Source organism: Dromiciops gliroides, chromosome 2 (genome assembly GCF_019393635.1).
Source record: "Dromiciops gliroides isolate mDroGli1 chromosome 2, mDroGli1.pri, whole genome shotgun sequence".
NCBI classification, from domain to species: domain Eukaryota; kingdom Metazoa; phylum Chordata; class Mammalia; order Microbiotheria; family Microbiotheriidae; genus Dromiciops; species Dromiciops gliroides.
In genome coordinates this window covers 253,829,849-253,852,531 of record NC_057862.1, presented here as the reverse complement: position 1 = coordinate 253,852,531, position 22,683 = coordinate 253,829,849, and the positions used below count along the sequence as shown (strand labels likewise).

The 22,683-nt window shown below is 36.4% G+C and overlaps 1 protein-coding gene across 1 annotated transcript in view; it reads right to left on the bottom strand.

Annotated features, from left to right (window-relative positions):
* The window catches only part of SYNE2 (spectrin repeat containing nuclear envelope protein 2), a 430,300-nt gene that overhangs the window by 300,248 nt on the left and 107,369 nt on the right, over nucleotides 1-22,683 (bottom strand). The window contains exons 12-20 of the mRNA XM_043984057.1: nucleotides 15,940-16,104; nucleotides 13,230-13,342; nucleotides 12,101-12,263; nucleotides 10,599-10,677; nucleotides 8,717-8,904; nucleotides 6,346-6,510; nucleotides 5,525-5,677; nucleotides 3,190-3,363; nucleotides 282-440 (exon numbers count right to left, since the gene is read on the bottom strand). Coding sequence (XP_043839992.1) covers nucleotides 282-440; nucleotides 3,190-3,363; nucleotides 5,525-5,677; nucleotides 6,346-6,510; nucleotides 8,717-8,904; nucleotides 10,599-10,677; nucleotides 12,101-12,263; nucleotides 13,230-13,342; nucleotides 15,940-16,104 — 1,359 coding nt within the window. The remainder of the gene's footprint in view (nucleotides 1-281; nucleotides 441-3,189; nucleotides 3,364-5,524; nucleotides 5,678-6,345; nucleotides 6,511-8,716; nucleotides 8,905-10,598; nucleotides 10,678-12,100; nucleotides 12,264-13,229; nucleotides 13,343-15,939; nucleotides 16,105-22,683) is intronic.

The window sequence follows — 22,683 nt, the reverse complement described above, 5'->3', positions numbered from 1 at the left end:
CAACAAAAATTTAAGTATTTACTAGACAGATAAGTTAAAGCCAGATCTTGAATTCAAACAGGGGGTACTTTAAAAAGTTGGTTGAATTGAAGTTTCTTTCAAATAGTAGCTTGGTTTTTTTCCCCCCATATAGATTCTAATCTATTATATTTACATGCAATAATTATTTTAAAGTATAATGCAAAAATAACATTATACATGAAATTTTAAATGGGGTAGTATTTTTTTCAGATGACTAAAAGGTAAGGAATAATATATTTTGAAAATGCACTGTTAGAGACCTGAACTTTGTCTTTTGCTTCTTTAATCTGTGTTTGGAGCCCAGATGTATGGAAATGCTGGAGGGGTGGCTTGCTTAAAATATTTTGTGCTATTATTTGTAATGCATTTTCTTTCCTAGTTACATGCTCTTGGTACATAGATCCTCGGGCAATCAGGTTCTGTAGAAACAAATGAAATCATAGTTACATTCAACATTAATACAGATTAAAATCATGTTATTCCAAAGCCATTAAAGATGACTCCAAAATCCAAAATGGAGAAGTTTACATAGTAAATGTTCTGAGTATTCCTTACATTGTCTAGCTTGAAGAAAGTCTGAGGATATAGACTTAACACAAATTTTATCTTACATAAGCACCATATACCACCTTGTAAGTAAGAGGGAAATAATTCATAAATAATTTAAAGATACATATAAAAAAGATTTTTAATATTTGGGTCCTGAGAAACATCCTGATCCTTTTAATGTTAGGCCAATTCAAAATTACATCTTTTATGCTATTGATATCTTAGCATGGTAATGACTACAAGTAAAATAATACTACTTAAAAGATAAACTGGATATTAACCATCAATATTAACCATAGGATCAGAGATTTAGACCAAAAACTAATTTTAGAGACTCAAAGTCTCTAACTTTAGAAACCATACCTCAAAGAGATTAAGAGATTTAACCAAGGTCACACAGATAGTTAGTGATCTCACAGCCCATCTAATCCAAGCCCCCACCCCAGTTTACAAATGAGAAAACTGAGGTTCACAGAGGATTAGTAACTTTCGCAGGCCCCCATTCTCAAAACTATACACATTATCTATACTTACCACAGAAAATACAGGTAGATTAAATACACAAAGCTAAGAAATGAGGATTTGCAAAGGAATTATTTCTTATTCTTATCGTAGGAATTTTCCATGTTATCAAAACTCATGCCTGGATGGTTTTATGACCTAGCTGAAACTCAGTTAAACTTTCAATGTTACTTCTTCCCCAGGAGAGCTGAGCATAATTAATACCTAATGCTGCATTCTACAACTATTCACTTCACTGCTTCTCAGTGGTTACCTGGGAGTAAAGGCAGAACTGAGTCCCAGAAAAGAAAGAGAGTGTGTTCCACTGCTAAAATCCATAGGATTCCCTGCAATCAGTTAAGCTGTGGGTGTCTAATCCATGGATAAGTTTTCAATAGAAAGCTAATAATTCTTTATATTCACAAATCCCACCTTCAAATGTAATATGAAACTAAGACTTGCTCGTTCTCATTGCAGTACTGCTTGGAGACTAATTTTTTTTAAATTAATCTCCATTCTATAGACAGAAAAAATTCAAAACCAAAGGTACTGGCCAGGCAGGGTGGTGCACAGAATGAGATACTGAGGAAGACCACTTACCGGTGTTATTATCCCCATTTTTCAGATTCTTAAAAGGACACAGCCTGAAGTCATGGGAAGAGCAGTAAATTTGTACTTAAAGGATTTGAATCTTTCTCTGCTACTCAGCTGTGTGACCTAGAGCAAGTCACTTAACTTCTCTGAGACTGTTTCCTCCTCAGTAAAATAATGATTTGGAATTAGATAATCTTTACAATCCTTTCTGGATCTTAAAGAATTCAAGAGATTTGCCCAAGTTTACCCAGCTAATAAGTAGTGGGCCCTAGGCTGGGCATGGTGATGGACATCTGTAATCTATTACTGCAGAAACTGTTCTAAGCTTCAAGAGGGATAAAGCCATTCGGGGTGTCCAAAACTAGTCCAATACCAGTATGGTGGCCTGCTGCAAGTGGTGAGAAGGAAAGAACTGGCCCAGGTCAGAAATGGAGGTCAAAACTTCCATGCCAATTAGTTATAGGATCTGATCTGTGAGTGGTTATGTACTTCTGCCTGGATGACATAAGGACACCCAGTCTCCTTGGGACAGCTAAATGACACAGAGTACAGGACCTAAAGTCAAGAAAACCTGAGTTCAAATCCAGCCTCAGGCACTTACTAGCTATGTGACCCTGTTTGCCTCAGTTTCCTCATTTGTAAAACAAGCTGGAGAAGCAAACCACTCCAGGATTTTTTGCCAAGAAAACCCCACATGGGGTCATGAAGAGTGGACACAACTTAAAAGCAAACCCCTTATCCACCCCCGCCCCAACCCTCCAAAATATAAAAACAACAAAGGCATACTTTAGAGCACTGGTATCAAACTTAAATAGAAACAGATCCCTGAAGGGTTGGAAAACCACAAATTAATATTCTCTATGTTGTATTGTGTTTTCATTTTGCTAAACATTTCCCATTTACATTTTAATCTGGCCAGTGGGCAAGCCTTTGATGTCTCTGCTTTAGACTACTTTTGCCAGCTTCTAGTGGCTCCCCCTATAGGTAGAAAGGAGCACAACTCACCATCCCAGGTGTGAATTCAAATCATTAGAAAGGATTTCAAAGAAAAGTGCTTCACTATCTCAGGGCCCCCAAACAAGTCCAGGTCAAAGTTAAATCAGATAAATTTTGCAGCTTTCTTAGGCCCGGGGCACTAGGTAGTAAATATTCTGACCATAGTAGCATGGCGCTGGCTATGAAAACACAGGTTTCTTAGAATTTTCTTTATCTAAAAATTTCCTGATCTAAGTTGAAATGTAAGATTACAGCTGTAAAACTGGCCTTTTGAGGGCACAGTGGATAAAGTACTGGCCCTGGATTCAGGAGGACGTGAGTTCAAATATTGCCTCAAACATTTGACACGTACTAGCTATGAGACCCTGAGCAAGTCACTTAGCCCTCATTGCCCATGAAAAAGAAAGAAAGAAAGAAAGAAAGAAAGAAAGAAAGAAAGAAAGAAAGAAAGAAAGAAAGAAAGAAAGAAAGAAAGAAAGAAAGAAAGAAAGAAGGAAAGACTGGCCTTTTGTTTTTCTATATTTTTACCTGCAAAGATTCCTCCATGGAAGCTTCGACATAACCTTGGTGTTTGATAAAATCCAGAACAGGTCTGATTTCTGTTTCCCAGGTTGCTACTTGATCAATGAATTTTTCCATCTCTTCAAGCACTTGTAGGAGCTCTGTGGACTCCTTAATGACAGCCTCATTTTCTTTTCCAGTCTACAACATACATGCAGTACACTCAGAATTACCCTTTTTATGCAAATAACTTAAACTTTCTTTTCAATAAGTGGTCAACAAAATCATTATTCACAACTGAGTAGCTGCTTTTTCCCACACCCTCCATTTTCAGGAGGTCCTCCAGGTCTACCATGTCAAGGAGGTCATTAAGATCAACTCTATCTTCATTCCTCTCCAGGCTGTACTCCGGGCTTATTGGGCTTTCTCTACTATGGCCCTGGGTTAGGTGCCTTCATATCTCCCTCTCTTTTAGCTTCCTTTTATGTATTTTCTTCCTCCGTTGAGGGCAGGGACTATCTTTCTGCTCGTATTTGTATTTGCAGCCTTAACACAGTGCTTGGCACATAGTGAGCACTTACTTGTCATTGGCCTTAGAGTCAATAGAATTGGAAGTTATTTGAACCTTTCTACTTTTAATACTGTCCTAGAAGAGAAAAGTTTCCTCATATATGTAGTTTAAGGGATAGGCATAGCCATTAACTTTGGGTATAATAATTCTCTACTTAGATTACAAAAGGAGTTATCTGAGGGGAACCCTGAGTACAATACTGGATGGGTTTCAATCACATATTTTTGGAAGTACTTAAGTACATTTGAAATATGCTTAATTTCCTGAACACATTTTATTCCCTTTTACATTTTCATTTCAATTAACTAATTTCATTCTCTCAATAAGCTATGAGGGAGGTGGAGGTGTATAGGAGTGGTATTATTATTCTTATTTCACAGACTAAGAAGCTGAGGCACACAGGCTGCCTAAGTCCACTTAGCAAGTTTCCATTAATTAGTAATAATTAGAATAAAATAGCAATCAATAGCTCAGTCTCTGTAAAACTCAACAAGACCTTATTAATGAATGACAGAGGTAATGGAGAGCACTATCACTATGGACACAGCTGCAGGTGATTACCAGAGGCAGAGAAAGATAAAGCAGGAACAATACCAGTAGATAAGAAAATGCTGCAGGCTTCTGGTGCTTGAACTCTACCAGCTATAATTGTCTGCTCCACGATCATTCAGGACCTGATTCCATGTAGTTCATCTCCTAAATCTGATCCCTTGGCTCTGGAATTATCTATTGACATTCCCTAATTTTCCTTTCTATAAACCCCACACTCATTCTCTTACTTCTTTATATCAGGGCAGATATGATTTCCATCAATTAAACTCCAAATCCAGTAAGAAATGTCATCCTTGGGCAGCTAGGTGGCGCAGTGGATAGAGCACTGGTCCTGGATTCAGGAGGACCAGAGTTCAAATCCAGCCTCAGACACTTGACACTTAGTAGCTATGTGACCGTGGGCAAGTCACTTAACCCCAATTGCCTCACCAAAAAAAACCAAAACAAACAAACAAAAAGAAATGTCATCCTCATCCAAGTCTCCCAGTGGCAGGAAAGATTTTGACCAAATACGAGTTAACTGAATAACTCAGTATCTTTCCAGGGAACTCATTATGTTTTAAATTATATATGCTCTTCCAGGCATATATCCATAGGAACATATCCAACAACATTTATCAAAGAAAGATAGCAGGAGTAATTATCATTATCATTTGAATTGACCTATGATTTCAATTGTATTTGGAAATTCCAGTCAAGAAATGTCCTCAGTGCCTGCTTTACAACTTACATGTTTTGGGAACTGCTTGGGCAACTAACTAGTCCTAAGTCACAAAATTTGCCCAGCATCACATATGTAGCATATATCAGAGGTAGGTTTTGAACCCAGGTCTTTTTAATTTTAAGGCTCTTTATCCATGGTATTGCTGTTCACTTGTTTCAGTCATGTCTGATTCTCTGTGACCTGATGGGTTTTGTTTTGTTTTGTTTTGTTTCGTGGCAAAGATTGTGGAGTGGTTTGCCATTTCCTTCTCCAGCTCATTTTACAGTAGAGGAAACTGAGGCAAACAGTGTTAAGTGACTTGTCATGGGTCCCATAAGTGTCTGAAACTGGATTTGAACTCAGATTTTCCTGACTCTGAGCCCAGCATTTTATCCAGCTGCCTGTTATTTTATTATCATCCTCATGATTGCTAATACTAAACCCCAACATTTTATAAGTTTTTAAAAAGATTTTCTTTTATCTAAATTAAGCTTATATACTCCTGAAACCAAAGTTTTAAAAATCCTGTATTTTACCTTTAAATGTTGAATGTGCTTCCTAAGTGCTTCAGCTGAAATATCTGTTGAACCACCATAGGAAGTTAAGTTTTCTTCTAAAGGTAACTGAGTGTTTCCAGTATTATCAAGATTGGGTTGTTCCTGTTCTTGGGTAGAACGCAGTTTCGTCTCCTATTAAAAAATTAATGGTATGATTATTTCATCTTCATTTTGCTGATTTTTTAAACTAATAAATTGTGTTAAAATAAAAAGTCTCCTAAGTTATAGGTCCTGGCAAATGCAAAAATGCTTTTCACATTTTAACTCATTTAGCAATGATCTTATAAAACAAAGAGGAGAGCCACTAATAGTTTTTGAAATGGAAAGCGATATATGTTATGTAGATAGCCATGTTGAAAGTTGTCCTGTGTTGAGGAGACATTGGGAATTCAATAAGTATAATAATTTCAAGTTATCCAGTAGGCCAATTAGAATATTAGTATGATAGTCTAGTGAAAAATGATGAGAGGCAAAACTAGGGTAGAGGGTAGTATAAATGAACAGGAGGAAAGGATGAATGAGATACTGTGGAGGTAGAATCCAGAGAACTTGACAACTAACTGGATATGAGGGCCAAGGGAGAGGAAAGAGTTTTTGAAATGGCTCTAAATTTTCAGGAACTCCATCATCTTCTCAGTCCCCTTGGTATTATTAACAAAAATAAAGAAGTAAGGAAAAAGAAAGGATTACATAAGAAGGGGGATAATGAGCATGGAAAAGGATAGAGATAATTTCAGTAAAAATTCTCACATTAACTTCATATATAATGCTATACAATACAAAGTGGTTTCATGACTTACAAACTGAGTTTTCTTAATGAATTTTGCCCATCTTTTATTAAGTCTTTTCAGTTCCTTATTAATAGACAATCCAACTTGTTGGTTACTGACATCAATTAAAAATTTTCCAACCTCATTTACAGTACTAAGTACTGAATTCCAACTTGCTAGTGTCTCAAATGGAACCTGTAAAATATATTAAAAAAAAACAACTTCTGATAACCAATAGCATTTATAAAGTACTTTAAGGTTTGCAAAGAAACCAACTAAAATAGTGGTGATGGTGGTGATGATGATAATAACTAGTATTTATATAGTGCATTAAGACTTGCAAAGCATTTTTCAAATAGTATCTTTTTTTCCCCCTCACAACCCCAGGTGGTAGGTACTACTATAATCCCTATTTTGCAGATGAGGAATTGAGCCTGAGAGAATTAGGTGATTTTCCCAGGGGCTCAAAGCTAAGCAAGTGTCTGAACTCAGGTCTTCCTGAATCCAAATCCAGAACTCTATCCACTGAACCACATAGCCCAAGAAAGCTGTTGAGGAGATAAAATTTGTCTTTAATGCAGCTCCAGCTCACCATTTAGCATTCTTCTCTCCCTTCTTGGCTTCCACAGATGCCAGATGACTCACCTATCTCTCATTCTCACAAAGCCTTAGTCTCAGCTTGATGCCACTGTTAGAAAGCATCTGATAATTATTTCTAAGATACTCATATTTCTTTAAGGTGTTATCTCTTTCAGAGTTACAGTTACCCCTTCTACATCATGGGGGGTAAGGGTGCAGTGCCCTCTCAATCTGAAAAATCCATGTAAAATTTTTGGGCCCTCCCTTCATACCAGAGAAGAAATCTGAATTTTTTTCTTTTTCTTTTATGGGGTCTTTGCAGTATTAAAAGATAAAATATGTTGATATTATACAATATTACATGTAGATTTTATGCATTTCTGAGTTTCAAAACATTTTCTTTATCATCTGCTGGCCCTTGTGTGTCATCTGCAGCTTCCACAAAATTCCCCCCAAATTCCTATTTAATTTCTTATGCTGACCTGGGATATATTGAAATTGCATAATGAAATTGCAATATATTGAAAACTCAAAGGGGAAATTTGCAATGTGGAAGGGATAACTGTATTTACATTTTAATAAAAGATTACTGGAGAGGGAAAAGTGATCAAGAACCCAAACAAAGGATTTCCAATGGTAGAATTCTAAGCACCATAACAAGCGATGAGGTAGGAATATTTGTAAGGTAGCAAACCAACAAAGTTGGTGGCCCTACAAACATACCATTTAGGTAACTACAACCTTTATTCAGTTATAAGGCTGCCTACATATAACATAGTGTGGGTACAATGATGACTCACAAGTTACTCAGGCATACTTCTTACAAACTAAAAAAATAAAATAAAATAAAAATAGCCTAGTTTCTTTTGAATGATTTAATTTTTTAGAAAGTCTCCTCAAACTTATGATGACTAACTCCAATTAATTTCTAACTTCAAATGATAAACAATATCCCTCTTCAGTCAAGAGAAACAAATTACTTCTAAATTACCAGTAATTGGGAAGGGCAGAGTCAATGTGGATAGTTATAATACATAAACAGCAAAGAGACCATTCATTTAAAATAGAAATAATTGTATCAACACCACTACCTGCTCTCCACTAGGATGGCTAAAGTGTATTTTGATCAAACTGCAGACTATCAGAGCTAAGAGAGAAATAATGGATCATCACCTCCAACTTCCCTTTTAAAAATGAACCAAATGGGGGGCGGCTAGGTGGCGCAGTGGATAAAGCACCGGCCCTGGATTCAGGAGTACCTGAGTTCAAATCCGGCCTCAGACACTTGACACTTACTAGCTGTGTGACCCTGGACAAGTCACTTAACCCCCATTGCCCCGCAGGAAAAAAAAAATGAACTAAATGAGTCCCATAAAGGAACTGTGATGTGTGAAAGGGTACAGAGCTAGTTAGTCAGAGAGCTTGGATTTAAACCCAGGCCTCCTGACTCCCAATGAAATGGTCTTTGTACTACACATACTACCACCACAACAATTCACAACTACTTCCAAAAAAAGTTTTAGAGTTAAGGTCTTACCCAGTTTAAAATTTAATTTAATTTAAACCATTTATTTATTTTAAATGTTCTTATAAAATCAGTCCAAGTCACCAATCTCCATTAAAAGAAAACAACACAGAGAAGAAAATGTTCCATTAACCGTTTAGGCTTGAAGGGAGACATTATTTCCCAACTACAAGTAAAACTTCCAAGGATTTCCCTACACATGCCTGCTAATAACTCTACAGACTCCTATTCCTGGGTATGAGAGTCAAGATCTCTTATAAAAACAAAAAAAATCTTAAGTCAAGAGAGAAAATATACCTGTTTTGGATGCTCTTTCCTTGATTCTTCCAACCAATTCTTGAGTGAATGAAGGTTCTCAGTATATGTAGTCCAAGATGATAGAACTTTTTGCAGGGTGGATTTTATATTATACATGCATTTTTTACACATAGAAATCTGAGATTCCACCATCTTAAACTGCTTACTAATGTTCTGAGGATCTCCAGCTATCATATTCAACAAAAGAAAGGAATCTTAGAAAACAATTTCATAATGTGAGTAAAAGACTTTAATTGGACACATTTGTTCAAGTATGGCAAAGGCAAAATTAAATATGGATTTTAACAACATTAAGTAGAAAAAAATATTTTCTTTGAATTATATATTTAGAGTGTTATGTATATACATACATACATAGTATGTATATGTGTATAAAGAAAACCTAAGCATTATTTAGATAATTATATAGTACTTTCAGGATATATCAGTTCATCTATGTGAGTTTGTCTACCAATTCAGATCATATCAAATCTTCTATAACTTAGTAAATAGTCTTCAAGAGTTCCTCTAGCTTATAAAATGGATAACTCTGGGGGGCAGGTAGGTGTTGCAGTGGATAAAGCACCAACCCTGGATTCAGGAGGACCTGAGTTCAAATCCGGCCTCAGACACTTGACACTAGCTGTGTGACCCTAGGCAAGTCACTTAACCCTCATTGCCCTGCCCCCCCCAATTGATAACTTAACTCTGGGGCCACCTAGTGATGAGCCTCTCTGAACTTTTTTAGACTGGTCCTCAGAACCAGGTCTATGACCTGGGCCATATTCAAAGTCTTTCTAGTTTGTTAGGACCCAAAAGCTTGAATTCCTCTTGTTGACTCTTAAAAAACTCAAGGTCATCTCTATGAGACATTGTAGTAGGGCTTCATTAGAGCATTTTGAGATAAAACATGACAGGAATAAAATATTTTATTTTAAAATTTTATTTTATTGTTCTCTTTTTTCATTAACTTGCAATCATTTTCCACCCACCTTTTATAGGCTGAATCTTCCACTGTGATTTTTTTTTTAAAAGAAACAAGCAAAACTAGCCAATACAATGGTATCATGTGACAATGAATACAATATTCCATATTAGTTGTACCCTAACTCTCTCTTATGAGGGAGTAGGTATGTTTCAATATTTGTTTTCTGGAACCATAATTTTTCTCAGTTTCTCAGAATTTTTCTTTTTTAGAGAGCTTTTCATTTTCATTGTAGTAATTAACTTGTTCTTTTGATTCTGCTCATTTTGCTCTATATCAGTGACAGGAATCTTTCCATATTTCTCTAAATTCCTCATATTAGTGTTTTCTTTTTGCACAATGATATTCCATTTCATTTATTTACCATAGCTTTTTTCAGCCATTCTCCAACTGATGGGAATTCACTTTGTTTCCCTTCTTTGCTACCACAAATAATGCTATCAGGAATAGTTTGTCATATAATGGGTTTTTTTCCCTGTCTTTTACTTTTTTCATGTGGTTGACAAGTATTGGAATCACTTGGTAAAAGGGTATGGACAAGTTTGTCCATTTGAAATATAACTTTCAATTCAATATTTCTAGGAGAAAATTATTTACAATGCCAGTAATATAAACATGGAAAAGTAGGTATACTATGATTAACTCTAGTGACCAATCACGGCTGCAGAGAACAGATAAGGAACACAATATCCTCTTCATGGTAGAGAGGTGGAAAACTAAAGATACAGAACATTATAAATGTGTTGATTACATTACTTTTGGTGGCGGGGGAGGCTTTTTTTCTTTATTACAGTGAAGGATTCAATAGTGAATATACTGGGAAAGAACTGTAATGTAAAAACAAAAGAAATTACACTCTAAAAATCAAATAAAGCTATAATAAATCACTTATCTTACCTAAATTCTTGATCATTGTTTCACATTTTTGAAAAGAACTTTCAAGCTGAGTTAGGAACTCCTTTTCTTCAATAAATTTCTGCCCACATGCAAAAGAAGAAAAGGAGATTTACATAAATAAAAGTGTTTAAATAGGCAAGAAAGAGAAAATGACATAAATTTGGACACATTTTAACTTAACTCAATGCATAAAATTCAACCGAGAGAAATAAGTGATAAAATCTTCATGATTAATAGCATCATTTGAGACAGTAGAAGATAGTAGAAGCCTAGTTAGGGACTAAGATAATATCATACATATATTATTTGTGTTATTCTTTCTAATATTTGTCGGTTTTGATTTACTGGAAAAAATTAATTTATAAACTTTGGAAGAAGCTACTACAGTGTTTCATAAACATGAATGCTAAATGTTAACAAATTTTCATAGTCATTTCAAATTCTCCCCACCTTAAAAATATTATGTGTTATTTTCCTAATCTTCATTTGGAACAGTATTATTGAGCTAGCACATAGATAGTGTTTTACATATATTATTTCACTTGACCCTCACAACAACCATATGAGGTAGATGCTATTTTATCAACATTTTTCACTTGTAAAAACTAAGGCTAAGAGGGATTAAGTGACTTGCCCACAATCATACAGTTGGTTAGTGTCCAAAGTATCACACATTTCCAACACATGGAAATTCTGTTATCTTCCTATCCATAGTTCAAAACTAGGGCCATATTGGTAGTACAGCCTTTGGGACAGATTGGTCCTGAAGCAATTGAAGGTGTCAAGCCAGCAGGTAATGGAGAGTATGGGAGTCTGTCTAGAGGGAAACAGGACTTAAAAACCTTGAAGAGACTTGTGTTTAATGTCCCAAGTAGGTATAGTCCAGATTTGAAACTATTCAGATCATAGTTACTCTGAGTGTATTTATTTACAAGTAATGGTCGGTTCTGGGCAAACAATCAAGGACAAATGTTAATCAATTAAGACTGAGGATATAGGAAAAGAATCCAGGATAATATAAGTTGATTAGGAAGAAGGCAAAAAAAGGAGCAGCTAGGTGGTTCAGTGGATAAAGCACTGGCCCTGGAATCAGGAGGACCTGAGTTCAAACCCGGCCTCAAACACTTAACACTTATTAGCTGTGTGACCCTTGGCAAGTCACTTAAACCTCATTGCCCACCACCCCATAAAAAAAAGTAAGATTACATTTAATCTCTTCAACTGGATCAAGTCCAACCCAATCTTACAAAGAATCTTGGGTAGAGACAAGAAGAAAGCAAAAAAGACAAGATCTAAGGAATATTGGGGTGGGAGGGGTCACAATGATGCTTTGGCTAATTCAGTTTATCCTCTGAGGAAGTGCCTATTCCAGACAATGGAGAAAAAACAATTACTAGATGAAGAGGTTAGAACTCAAAAAAAAAATGCTAATTCCTGTCAATAAGGTGATCGATCAAAAATGAAGACAGACTGACTAAGACAGAACATAAAATTTGACTTACATGCCAATCTCCCATCAATAGTTCCACGGATTCCTGGGTCCCATATTTGATATTCCAGAGATTCAATTTTGATTTCACTTCCTCTATTAAACCCAAGACAGAGCACAAGTAGTAGTGAAATTCTAAAAGTGCAATGAAGTTGGTCCCCATAATATTGTGGAATCTGGAAAATAAAGACAGCCTTTAGAATTTACTTTTAATGTTCTAAAGTAATGAAATATCTAAACCATTGGCTATTCTTAAAAACAAAAAATACTAGTGCATTTAAAACACAGAGATATAAGAGCTTACATTCAAATGATGAAAAATTGTAGCATCAAAATTTTTTAAATGTTACATGAATCATCCCTACTGCCAGAAAATAAAGCAAACATTTCCAAGTTGAAATTATTTGCCACAGAATGTTTTCTAAAGAAACATGCACTTTGGCTAAGATATGCTCTAATAAAAAATATATCTTCAAAACACTTTACTGTATTTGGAAAATGTCAGTTAGCTAATCAATAAACATTAAGTACCCAATATGTGCTAGGCACTGTGCTGAGCACCAAACTTACAAAAAGAAGCAAAAGACAGTCCCTGCCTTCAAGGAACTTACAACCTAATGAGGGAGACAACGTGCAAATACATACATACATATACATATATATACATATATACACACACACATATATATATATACATATGTACATATATATACATATATATGTACAAATAAGATGTAGTATTTAGAAAAATGTCAAATTTTTGTGTAACCAAAATTTTAATATTTGGAATATGAAAATAAATGTATTATTAAAGCCGAACTTACTAACACTTAGTAATCTTTCTAATATGTAGAGACAACAAATGTAATGTAGAGAATTCATATCAGCTCAAGAGATTCAAAAACACGTATTGGTATGGCATAAGACCAAGTTTACACAAATCTTTAAAGTAGTATCTTTGAAATAGCCTCACAGAGCCAACTCTACATTTTAATTTAGCAGCATACACAGGAATACATGTGTCAGAAATTGGATCTATATCAGTCTATGCTTTGTTGTCCTTAAAAGCCCCTAAGCCCTTGTCAGTACCCAAGGGCTCATCAATAACATTGCCAGATGTGAAATGATAGAATTTCTACCACCTTCTTTTCATTTCCTCCAGTTTATCAGGGGGGACCATGGGCATGTGTTGCTCATCTTTATTCTCAAATGTCAAGAGGCTACTCAGGTGACGATCAAAATCATCCATCAGACTCTGAAAAAGAAAACAATCATGGTATGAACCAGGGCTTGGAAGCCAGATACTGTAACTGAGGACTTTTAATCTCACTTCCAGGAAACATGACATCATTTCCAGACAACCATTTAAAGCTTCACTTTGGGCCACTACAGAGACTGAAAAGTGAAAGTAAAATCTTGTGAATAAATGTTTTCATCTTAATTTGGTTGAACGCAATTCAATCACAAGTGATAGAAACTGAAAAATTCTACAACAGACCACAACATTTTTAATTTGATAAAAACATGAGTTCCCTTCTGGCAGAAATTTTCTGGTATGCTCTTCATTTTAATACAGGTCCAAGTGCTAGAGACTTACTTTATTTTTATAATAAATGTATGCTCCTCCTCATAATAATAAAATTATGCATTTATTTTAATGCATTTATATTTAAACTAGTATTGATATATCACTTGAAAGTTTACATGGTGCCTTTATATGTGTTTTTTCATTTGATTTTTTTCTGATTCAGAAAGAATGCCTTGAAACAATAAAATATTTTTTAGTCTTTATAGATGTTTTAATATCACTTTGGAATTTTTTTCTGAATTCAAAGTTAAATATACCCTATTGTGGAGGCAGCTGGGTGGCACAGTGGATAAAGTACTGGCCCTAGATTCAGGAGGATCTGAGTTCAAATCCGGGCCCAGACACTTGACACTTACTAGCTGTGGGACCCTAGACAAGTCACTTAACCCTCATTGCCCTGCAAATGAATGAATGAATGAATGAATGAACAAACGAATGAATGAATGAATGAATGAACAAATCAATTAATTGATAGATGAGTGAATAATGAATTAATGAATGAACAAATGAATAAACAAACAAATAAATATGCCCTATTGTTTGGTGAGAGCTGCTTCTTAGGCCATCTTTCAAATTCTAATAACTGATGCCCCATGGCTTCCATCATTGCCAGGGATATTAAGGGCAGCAGTGAAAAAATGATTGCCTAATTCATAGAGTGTAAGATCTGGAGTCAAAAGGAGCTAGGTTCAGATACCATGCCTGGCACTTACTAGCTGCATGAGCATAGACAAGACATTTATCCTTTCTTTGCCTCATTTTCCTCATCTATAAAATGGGGATAGGAATACTAGTACCGTACACTTGACAGGGTTGTAGTGAGCCTCAAATTAGATAACTGATGTAAAACATTTTACAAACTTTTTAAGTTCTATGCAGAGCTCCCTAAAGTCTTTGTGCAGTTTTGACTTTTGGGGCTACCCTATGTCAATGTCAGCTATTATTATAATTGTTAGGGCCAACTGCATATGTGTGCAGCCACTGTCCAAATGAGCACAAAAAACTGAAATGACCTTACCATGCTGTTGCTTACAGTCTGAACCCTGACTCTCACCTCTTGGTCATGCCCTTTCATGGTCTGTCATGATTCCTGATTTAGATATGGCTTCCACTAAAGGCATTGCATCCTTCCTCTTGGACTTTAATTCTACAACCCTTAGGATCATAGATTTAGAGCTCAAAGGAATGTTAAAGATCATTAAGTCCAAAGCCTTCATTTTAAAAATGAGGAAACTGAGGCTAGAGAGGTAAAATGACTTTTGCAGAGAACCACAGCTATAAGTGTCTGAATCAGGATTTGAACTCAGAGTCTTCTTAGCTCCAGGGGCAGCTAAGTGGTGCAGTAGAGTGCCACGCTTGGAGTCAGAAAGATTGATCTTCCTGAATTTACATCTGGCCACAAACACTAGCTGTGTGACCCTGGGCAAGTCACTTAACCCTGTTTGTCTCAGTTTCCTCATCTGTAAAATGATCTGGAAAAAGAAATGGCAAATCACTCCAGTGTTTCTGCCAAGAAAACTCCAAATGAGGTAGGTCATAAAGAGTTAAACATGACTTAAAATCACTGAACAGGGGCAGCTAGGTGGCACAGTGGATAGAGCACCGGCCCTGAAGTCAGGAGTACCTGAGTTCAAATCCGGCCTCAGACACTTAACACTTACTAGCTGTGTGACCATGGGCAAGTCACTTAACCCCAATTGCCTCACTAAAAAAAAAAAAAAAAAAATCACTGAACAACCACAAGTTCTTAACTCCAAGTCAAGTGTTCAGTACACTATTCTACACTGCCTCTCACTTGCCTGGATCTGGTTTCTGATATTTGCTTCTATGATTGTGACCCATATCTGGATGGGAATTTCTCAGCTATAATCACTTCATTCCTCCAACACCCAGTTCCCAAAAGGGAAGTCCTCAGTCAGCACTCTCAAGGTGAATTAGTCACAATTCTGGGTCCTGAGAGAAATAATTTACTATCCCTCAGAAGAAATGGACCCAAACACCATAAAAGATAATCTTTAACAGTGTACCTCCTAGGGGCAGCTAGGTGGCACAGTGGATAGAGCACCGGCCCTGGAGTCAGGAGGACCTGAGTTCAAATCCGGCCTCAGACATTTAACACTTACTAGCTGTGTGACCCTGGGCAAGTCACTTAACCCCAATTGCCTCACAAAAAAAAACAGTGCACCTCCTCCCTAGGATAAAATCTTACTCAAGAACAGCATCTCTTAAGTATTCCTTTCCTTTCTCTCTATTTCTTCACCGACCTTAAACGAATTGATTCTTTCTTTGATCAGAACCATAGCTTGGCTGTAATCCTGAGAATCTGGTAAATCCTCGGCCATAAGATGTTCAATTTCCTGGAGCCAGACTTCAATTTGATCCAGGGGTGGGGGCAGGATTTGATTCAGCTTTGCGCTCCATTCGTTAATCTTAAAGAGAAAAGAGAATTATTCATTATTGATGTTTCACTGCCAATTGTTCACTTAGAAGGAGCAAGTAGAGCTTGTAAGCATTTTCTAAAAGGTGACTCAAATAAATGGGATCTAGCTTGAATATTTTCTGCCAGTACTCCTCACAATTCTGAAGACTGCTTAGCATCTGAGCATGATTTAAAAAAAGAAATGCTCAAAGTCTTAGCTCTCTGGTGCACTTATCAATGATTATAAATCTCTGTGTATGCATAATATCAGGGTAGCTAGGTAGCATAGTGGCTAGAGTGCTGGACTTGTAATCAGAACATCTTATTTTCTTGAATTCAAATCTGGCCTCAGACACTCACTAGCTGTGTGATCCTGGGCAAGTCACTTAACCCTGTTTGTCTCAGTTTTCTCATCTATAAAATGATCTGAAGAAGGAAATGGCAAACTACTCCAGTATCTCTGCCAAGAAAACCCCAAATAGGGTTGCAAAGAGTTGGACACGACTGAAATGACAGAACAACAACCACCTGTGTTACATCCTCTTATTCGATTATAAGTTCCATGAAGGCTTGGATCCAGCTGTTAATTCTATCACTTGGTAAGTTTTGTGAATGTAGGAATGTCATTTAACTTGTGTGAGCCCTAGTTTCCTCAAAAACAAAGCAAGGATAATAATGCTTATGCCACCTACCTACCTTGACAGGTTACCTTGAAGAAAGTATTTTATAAACAGTAAAATGTTATGAGCAGGCAGCTAGGTGACTCAGAGGATAGAGCTCTGGGCCTGGAGGCGGGAAGACCTGAATTCAAATCTGGCCTCAGAAATTTCCTAGCTGTGTGACCCTGGGCAAGTCACTTCTCCTCTGCCTTAATCCCCTGGAGAAGGAAATGGCAAATCACTCTAGTATGTTTGCCCAAAAAATCCCATGGAAAGCATTGCTGTGCTATGGTCCACAGAATCACAAGAAGTCACACAGGACACAGAAATAAAAACAGTGCTATGAGAATGTATGCTATTAATATATGGTAAACCATAACCAAATTTTCTATTCTCATTTTTGGAAGATCATCTTGATTTCTGCCTAAACTCACCATAAAACATCTACATGTTGGTAACAGTGAAATCATACCTGAAGCAATCTTAAGCCATGTTTAAATATTTACAATGACCCTTCATTCCATTAAGGACTTTGCTATTTACCGTTGGAATCTAAATATTTGCATTCCTGAGTTGCTGAACTGGAAAAACTATCCAGATGGCACTGAAATTCATTTGAATCATGATTTGGACACTGAACACATCTCATTCTGCCACAATAGAAGAAAGGGGGCCTGCTAGAAGCTCAAGTACTGACTTACTAGCTCACTGCATTGGCAACTTGTAATCATGATTAGGGATGTGTCCTTTTCAGAAATCTCTGCCCTTCCTCTGCCTCCCTCCTTTCACATTGCTGTTCTTAGTGATCTTTCGAAACTTGAATTGACTATGAGAAGTAGCATATGGAGCAGGCAAAAAGCTGGACTTAAAGTCAGGAAGACCTGGGCTCCAGGACTGTTCCAGATAACGGATTAAGTGTATGCCTCTGGGTGGGTGGGGGAGGGGGTTGGATCACAATCTCTCTATGCCTCAATTTCCTCATCTGTAAATAATAATAATAATAATAATAATAGCTAGAGTTTATATAGCACATTACATTTGTTATCTCATCCAATTCTCACAAAAATCCTGGAAATTAGGTGCTGTCATTATACACATTTTATAGAATAGAAACTAAGGCTCAGAGGCAGTGACTTGCCCAGGGTCATATAGCTAGTAATTGTCTGAAGCAGGATTAGAACTCAGATCTTCCTAACTTTACACACTGCATCACCTAGCTACCTCAGTAAAAGCATAGGTAGCACAATGGATAGAGTGCCAGACCTGGAGTCAGGAAATAAGTTCAAATCTAGCCTCAGACACTTACTAACTATGTAACCCTGGGCAAGTCACTTAACCCTGTTTGCCTCAGTTTCCTCATCTATAAAATAAGCTGGAGAAGGAACTGGCAAACCACTCCAGTATCTTTGCCAAGAAAACCCCAAATGGGGTCATGAAGAGTTGGACACAACTGAAAAATTACTGAACAACAAAAGAAATGCTAGCTTGGATATGGTTCTGTATCTTTTGTAATTAGGCACTTTGGGTGGAGCATTATTTTCTAAGAAACTAAGTTACCGCTTACCGAAAATAATAAATACTATTCCAGTGACATGAATGAACTACCTTAAAAAGTCCATGACTACAAAGAAATGATTTTCTCACCTGGAAGAGCTAGTTAAATCCACTAAATCCTGGACTATTGACCAGCTATTGCTTAGAAAGAACACTTCAGGGGCAGCTGGATATCACAGTGGATGGAGTACCGGCCCTAGAGTCAGGAGGACCTGAGTTCAAATGCAGCATCAGACACTTAACACTTACTGGCTGTGTGACCCTGGGCAAGTCACTTAACCCCAATTGCCTCTCTCTCTCTCTCTCTCTCTCTCTCTCTCACACACACACACACACACACACACACAAACACACACACACAAACACACACACAGAAAAGAAAGAACACTTTTGCTGAAAGATCAAAATCTAAGACTCTAAAAAAATGAATGAATTTTAAAGAAAGTCTGCTATTTCTCTAGGGTCATCATCCTTTTCATGAAAAAAAAAAACCCTAAAATTTTACAATCATAGAAGCCTAGAGCTGGAAAAGGTGCTGGAGCTCATCTAGTCCAACACTCTCAATTTCCAAATGAGGAAACTGAGTCCTAGAAAGGAGAAGTCACTTGTTCCAGTTCACAAAGCTAGTTAATTCAGATCTTTCAACTCTCAGACAGTCTTTTTATTCACTAACCTATATTGCTTTTGCTAAAACAGAGGCACAATTTTATTCTTTTTGATTACTAGAATGCATGACTCATTTTAGTACAAAAGTAATTTGCACTACATTTTATCCTGACATTCCTTTAAAGCAGATTGATCCCAAGAGAGTAAATTATTTATTCATACCATCCAGAAAGCCTGTGAAATAGCTGGAGAGAGAGTGCCAAAAGCTCTGAACTCGAGTGAGAACCATAGACAACTGAAAGGGACCCTTGAGATGAACCCAAATTCTTCTTTTCACAGAAGCAGAAAATGGTTGTTTGTGAGGATCATTTGTTAAAAAGAGAAAAATAAATATGACAGTCAACTCTAAATTACTCATATTCAAAGGGAGAAGAAAACATCTACTCTCTCTCCTTCCCTCAAAAAAGATTAGATAGATAGATAGATAGATAGATAGATAGATAGATAGATAGATAGATAGATAGATAGATAGATAAAGATAACCACACCTGACCTACCTGTTAGACTTCCAACAATCTCAAACTTTCGGAATATTTTGGAAACCAAAAGTAAACCAAAAACAAGTGGAAAAGTGTCTTAGTCAAACAAAAATAGTTATCACAATGCTAACTTCTCAGGAATGGGTTGAGGTTTTGGGGGTATTTTTTTTTTTATTTAATTTTACTCTTCCGAGATCAGACGAGATCGGTCGCATTCAGGGTGGTATGGCAGTAGACTTAACTTTACTCTTAATAGTGTTTTCTCAAACAACATTTATTGTTCAGTAGTTTTCAGTTGTGTCTGACTCTTTGTGACCTTATTCAGGGTTTTCTTGGCAGAGAGATTAGAGTTGTTTGCCCTTTCTTTTTCCAACTCATTTTATAGATGAGGAAACTAAGGTAAACAGGGTTAAGTGACTTGCCCAGGGTCACCCAGCTACTAAGTATCTGAAGCCATATTGAACTCAGGAAGATGAGTCTACCTGACTCCAGGTCTGGCACTTTAGACACTATGCCACCTAGCTGCCTAAACGACATTTAGTTTCACCCTAAATTACAATCAAGAACAGTGACAAGGGAAAGATTTGGGCAACAGCTTTAGGAGAATAACAAAGAGAGCCAGAAAGAAGAAGCAGTAACAAGAAGAGATAATTTCTATTTATTAATAACAAAATGCAGCAAGAGGAACTAGGGGAAGAAATCCCATTCAAAATAATTATATAACATAAAATATCTGAGAGTTAACTGAGGAAAAGACACTCATGATTATGTGGATATAACTATAAAACTCTCTTTACAAACATAATAGAAGACAAAGAACTGGAAAAATGTTCATTGTTCATGATGCATCCATGCCAATAAAATTAAAGTGATCATACTACAAAAATTCATTTACAAATATGTCATGCCAATCAAATTACTAAGTGGTTACTTTCTAGAATTAGACAATAACAAAATCCATTTAGAGGAACACGGGAACTATTTCGAGAAAAGTAAGAAGGAAGGGAAATTATCATTATGAGATCTCAAACTAGAGTTTTATGCAGAAATCATCATGACTATCTGGTAGGGATAGAGATAGGAACTGAATCTGTGATTTTGTTGATACATGTATTCTCTTTTTGGCAAAAAAAAAACCTTGTGAAAACTAGAAAACCATTTTGCAGAAATTAGGCTTATATCAATATCTTATACCATATCAATAAATAAAAAATATATTTATTATGTACCTACTAGGTACCAGGTACTGGAAAGAAAACAGAATGAAGGAAATAACCCCAGATCATAAAGAGCTTCAGAGAAAGACTACAGGGACTGAAAGAAACAGATAGACAAAGGAGACAGATAGACAGGCAGGCAGGCATGACTATCTACATATATACATGCACAAGCTTACAAAATAAAAACAAAGAATAAATACAAAGAAATACAATAACATAAAAGGAAGTTTGAGAGGGAGGGCATTAGAAGTTGAAGAGAACAGGAAGACTTCGTGTAAAAGAAGATAATACTTGAGCTGTGTCTTAAAGGAAAAAGTAGGATTCTGTGAGGCAGAGGTGAAGGAGTGTATTTCAGTAATGAGGGACAGTCAGCACAAAGACACAAAGATGGGAGATGGACCATCCTGTGAGGAATGGAGAGAAAGACAGTTTGGCCGTATCATAAAATTCAGGAGGAGGAATAATGAACAAATGGAGGTATCAGATAGATTTGGACAAGGCTGTGAAGAGATTTAGAAGCTAAACAGAAGACTTTACATTTGACTCTAGAGACACTAGGGAGCCATCGAATTTATTGAGTAAATAGTAAAGAATTGAGTGAGATAGTCAGATTTGTATGAAAGAGAAAATGAGCTCCACATGGAGCTTACAGTAAAAAAAAAAAAAAAATCAGAGGAAAACAAGGGCAGCCAAAATGTAAGATGACAGATTAACAACTAAAAGAGTGTAGTAATCTGGGGATAATAACTGAAAGAAAAAACTAAACCTAATACAACTCAGCAGCCCTGAGGGCATCACTGCATTACAATACTATTCATAATGCTGACCTTGAATCATTAAGAAAGTGTCTAATTATATTCAGTACATAGTACTGTCTCTCATTCTCATTACGCAACCAACTCACCTGTCACTGATTGAGTCTTTAATGTCATATCTTTGGTGCAAATAATCAATGGTAATAGGTTGCAAACTATTTATGGTCATAATTGATCTTTCCATGTCCTTTGGGCTTTTTATAACTTTAATTCTTTTGAGATCACAATGTTCCATGTTTCATGGCCACACAGTGTCACCATGACAATATTGATTTTAAAGACATAGGTTTGGGAGCCAGCAAGCAATATGGAGTTATTGAAAACATTGAACAATTTCCCCAAATGAAAACCAGTCCAATCCTCTTCAACCATTCATCTATACAGGTACAATGACTTTTTCCTGAACTTTGTTTTCCTACTATAGCTGGTTACACTGATCTCTTTTATTGAGTGGGCTCTGTGGCTCTCTAGGTAGCCATAAGGCTTAGTGGATAGAATGCTAAGCCTGGATCCAGGAAGACTCAAGCTCAAGAACACCTTCAGAAACTTACTAGTTGTGTGACGGTGGGCAAGTCACTTAACGGATGTCTGTTCCAATTCCTCAAGTGTAAAATGTGGATAATAACAGCACCTACCTCCCAGAGTTGTGAGGATCAAGTGAGATAATATTTCTAAAAGGCAGTTAGCACAGTGCCTGGCATATAGTAAGCAGACTCTTAATACCACCCCTTCATGGTGTTCCCAGGTTGGGTCAGTACAATGTTATCTATGAAAGGAGCTTTAGGAGAAACTCATTATCTAAAAGGAATTCTTTTATTTGAATTTCGTGCAAATCTACGGCACTGGTGAGCAACTTAGTCACCTGGGTCAATTAAATCTCCCTGTTCTACGCCTCATTTAAAGCCAGTATTCAGTGGATCTCTGAGAAAAGTTACGTCCATGATCTCATCTGTAATACCAACCAACCAACAAGTATATATTACCAATCAATGAGTATGTGGTATCTACAATGTCACTGGAGACACAAAGACATAAATAAAAGTTTCATGTTTTCAAGGAGTATAATAAATATAAATAAATATAAATATTCTACTGGAAAGAAAATAGGCACATACATAAGTATAGATAAAATGAATTACACAGGAATAGTTTTAGGGAAAAGGAAGGCAATAGAATGGGGGAAGAGGATCAAGAAA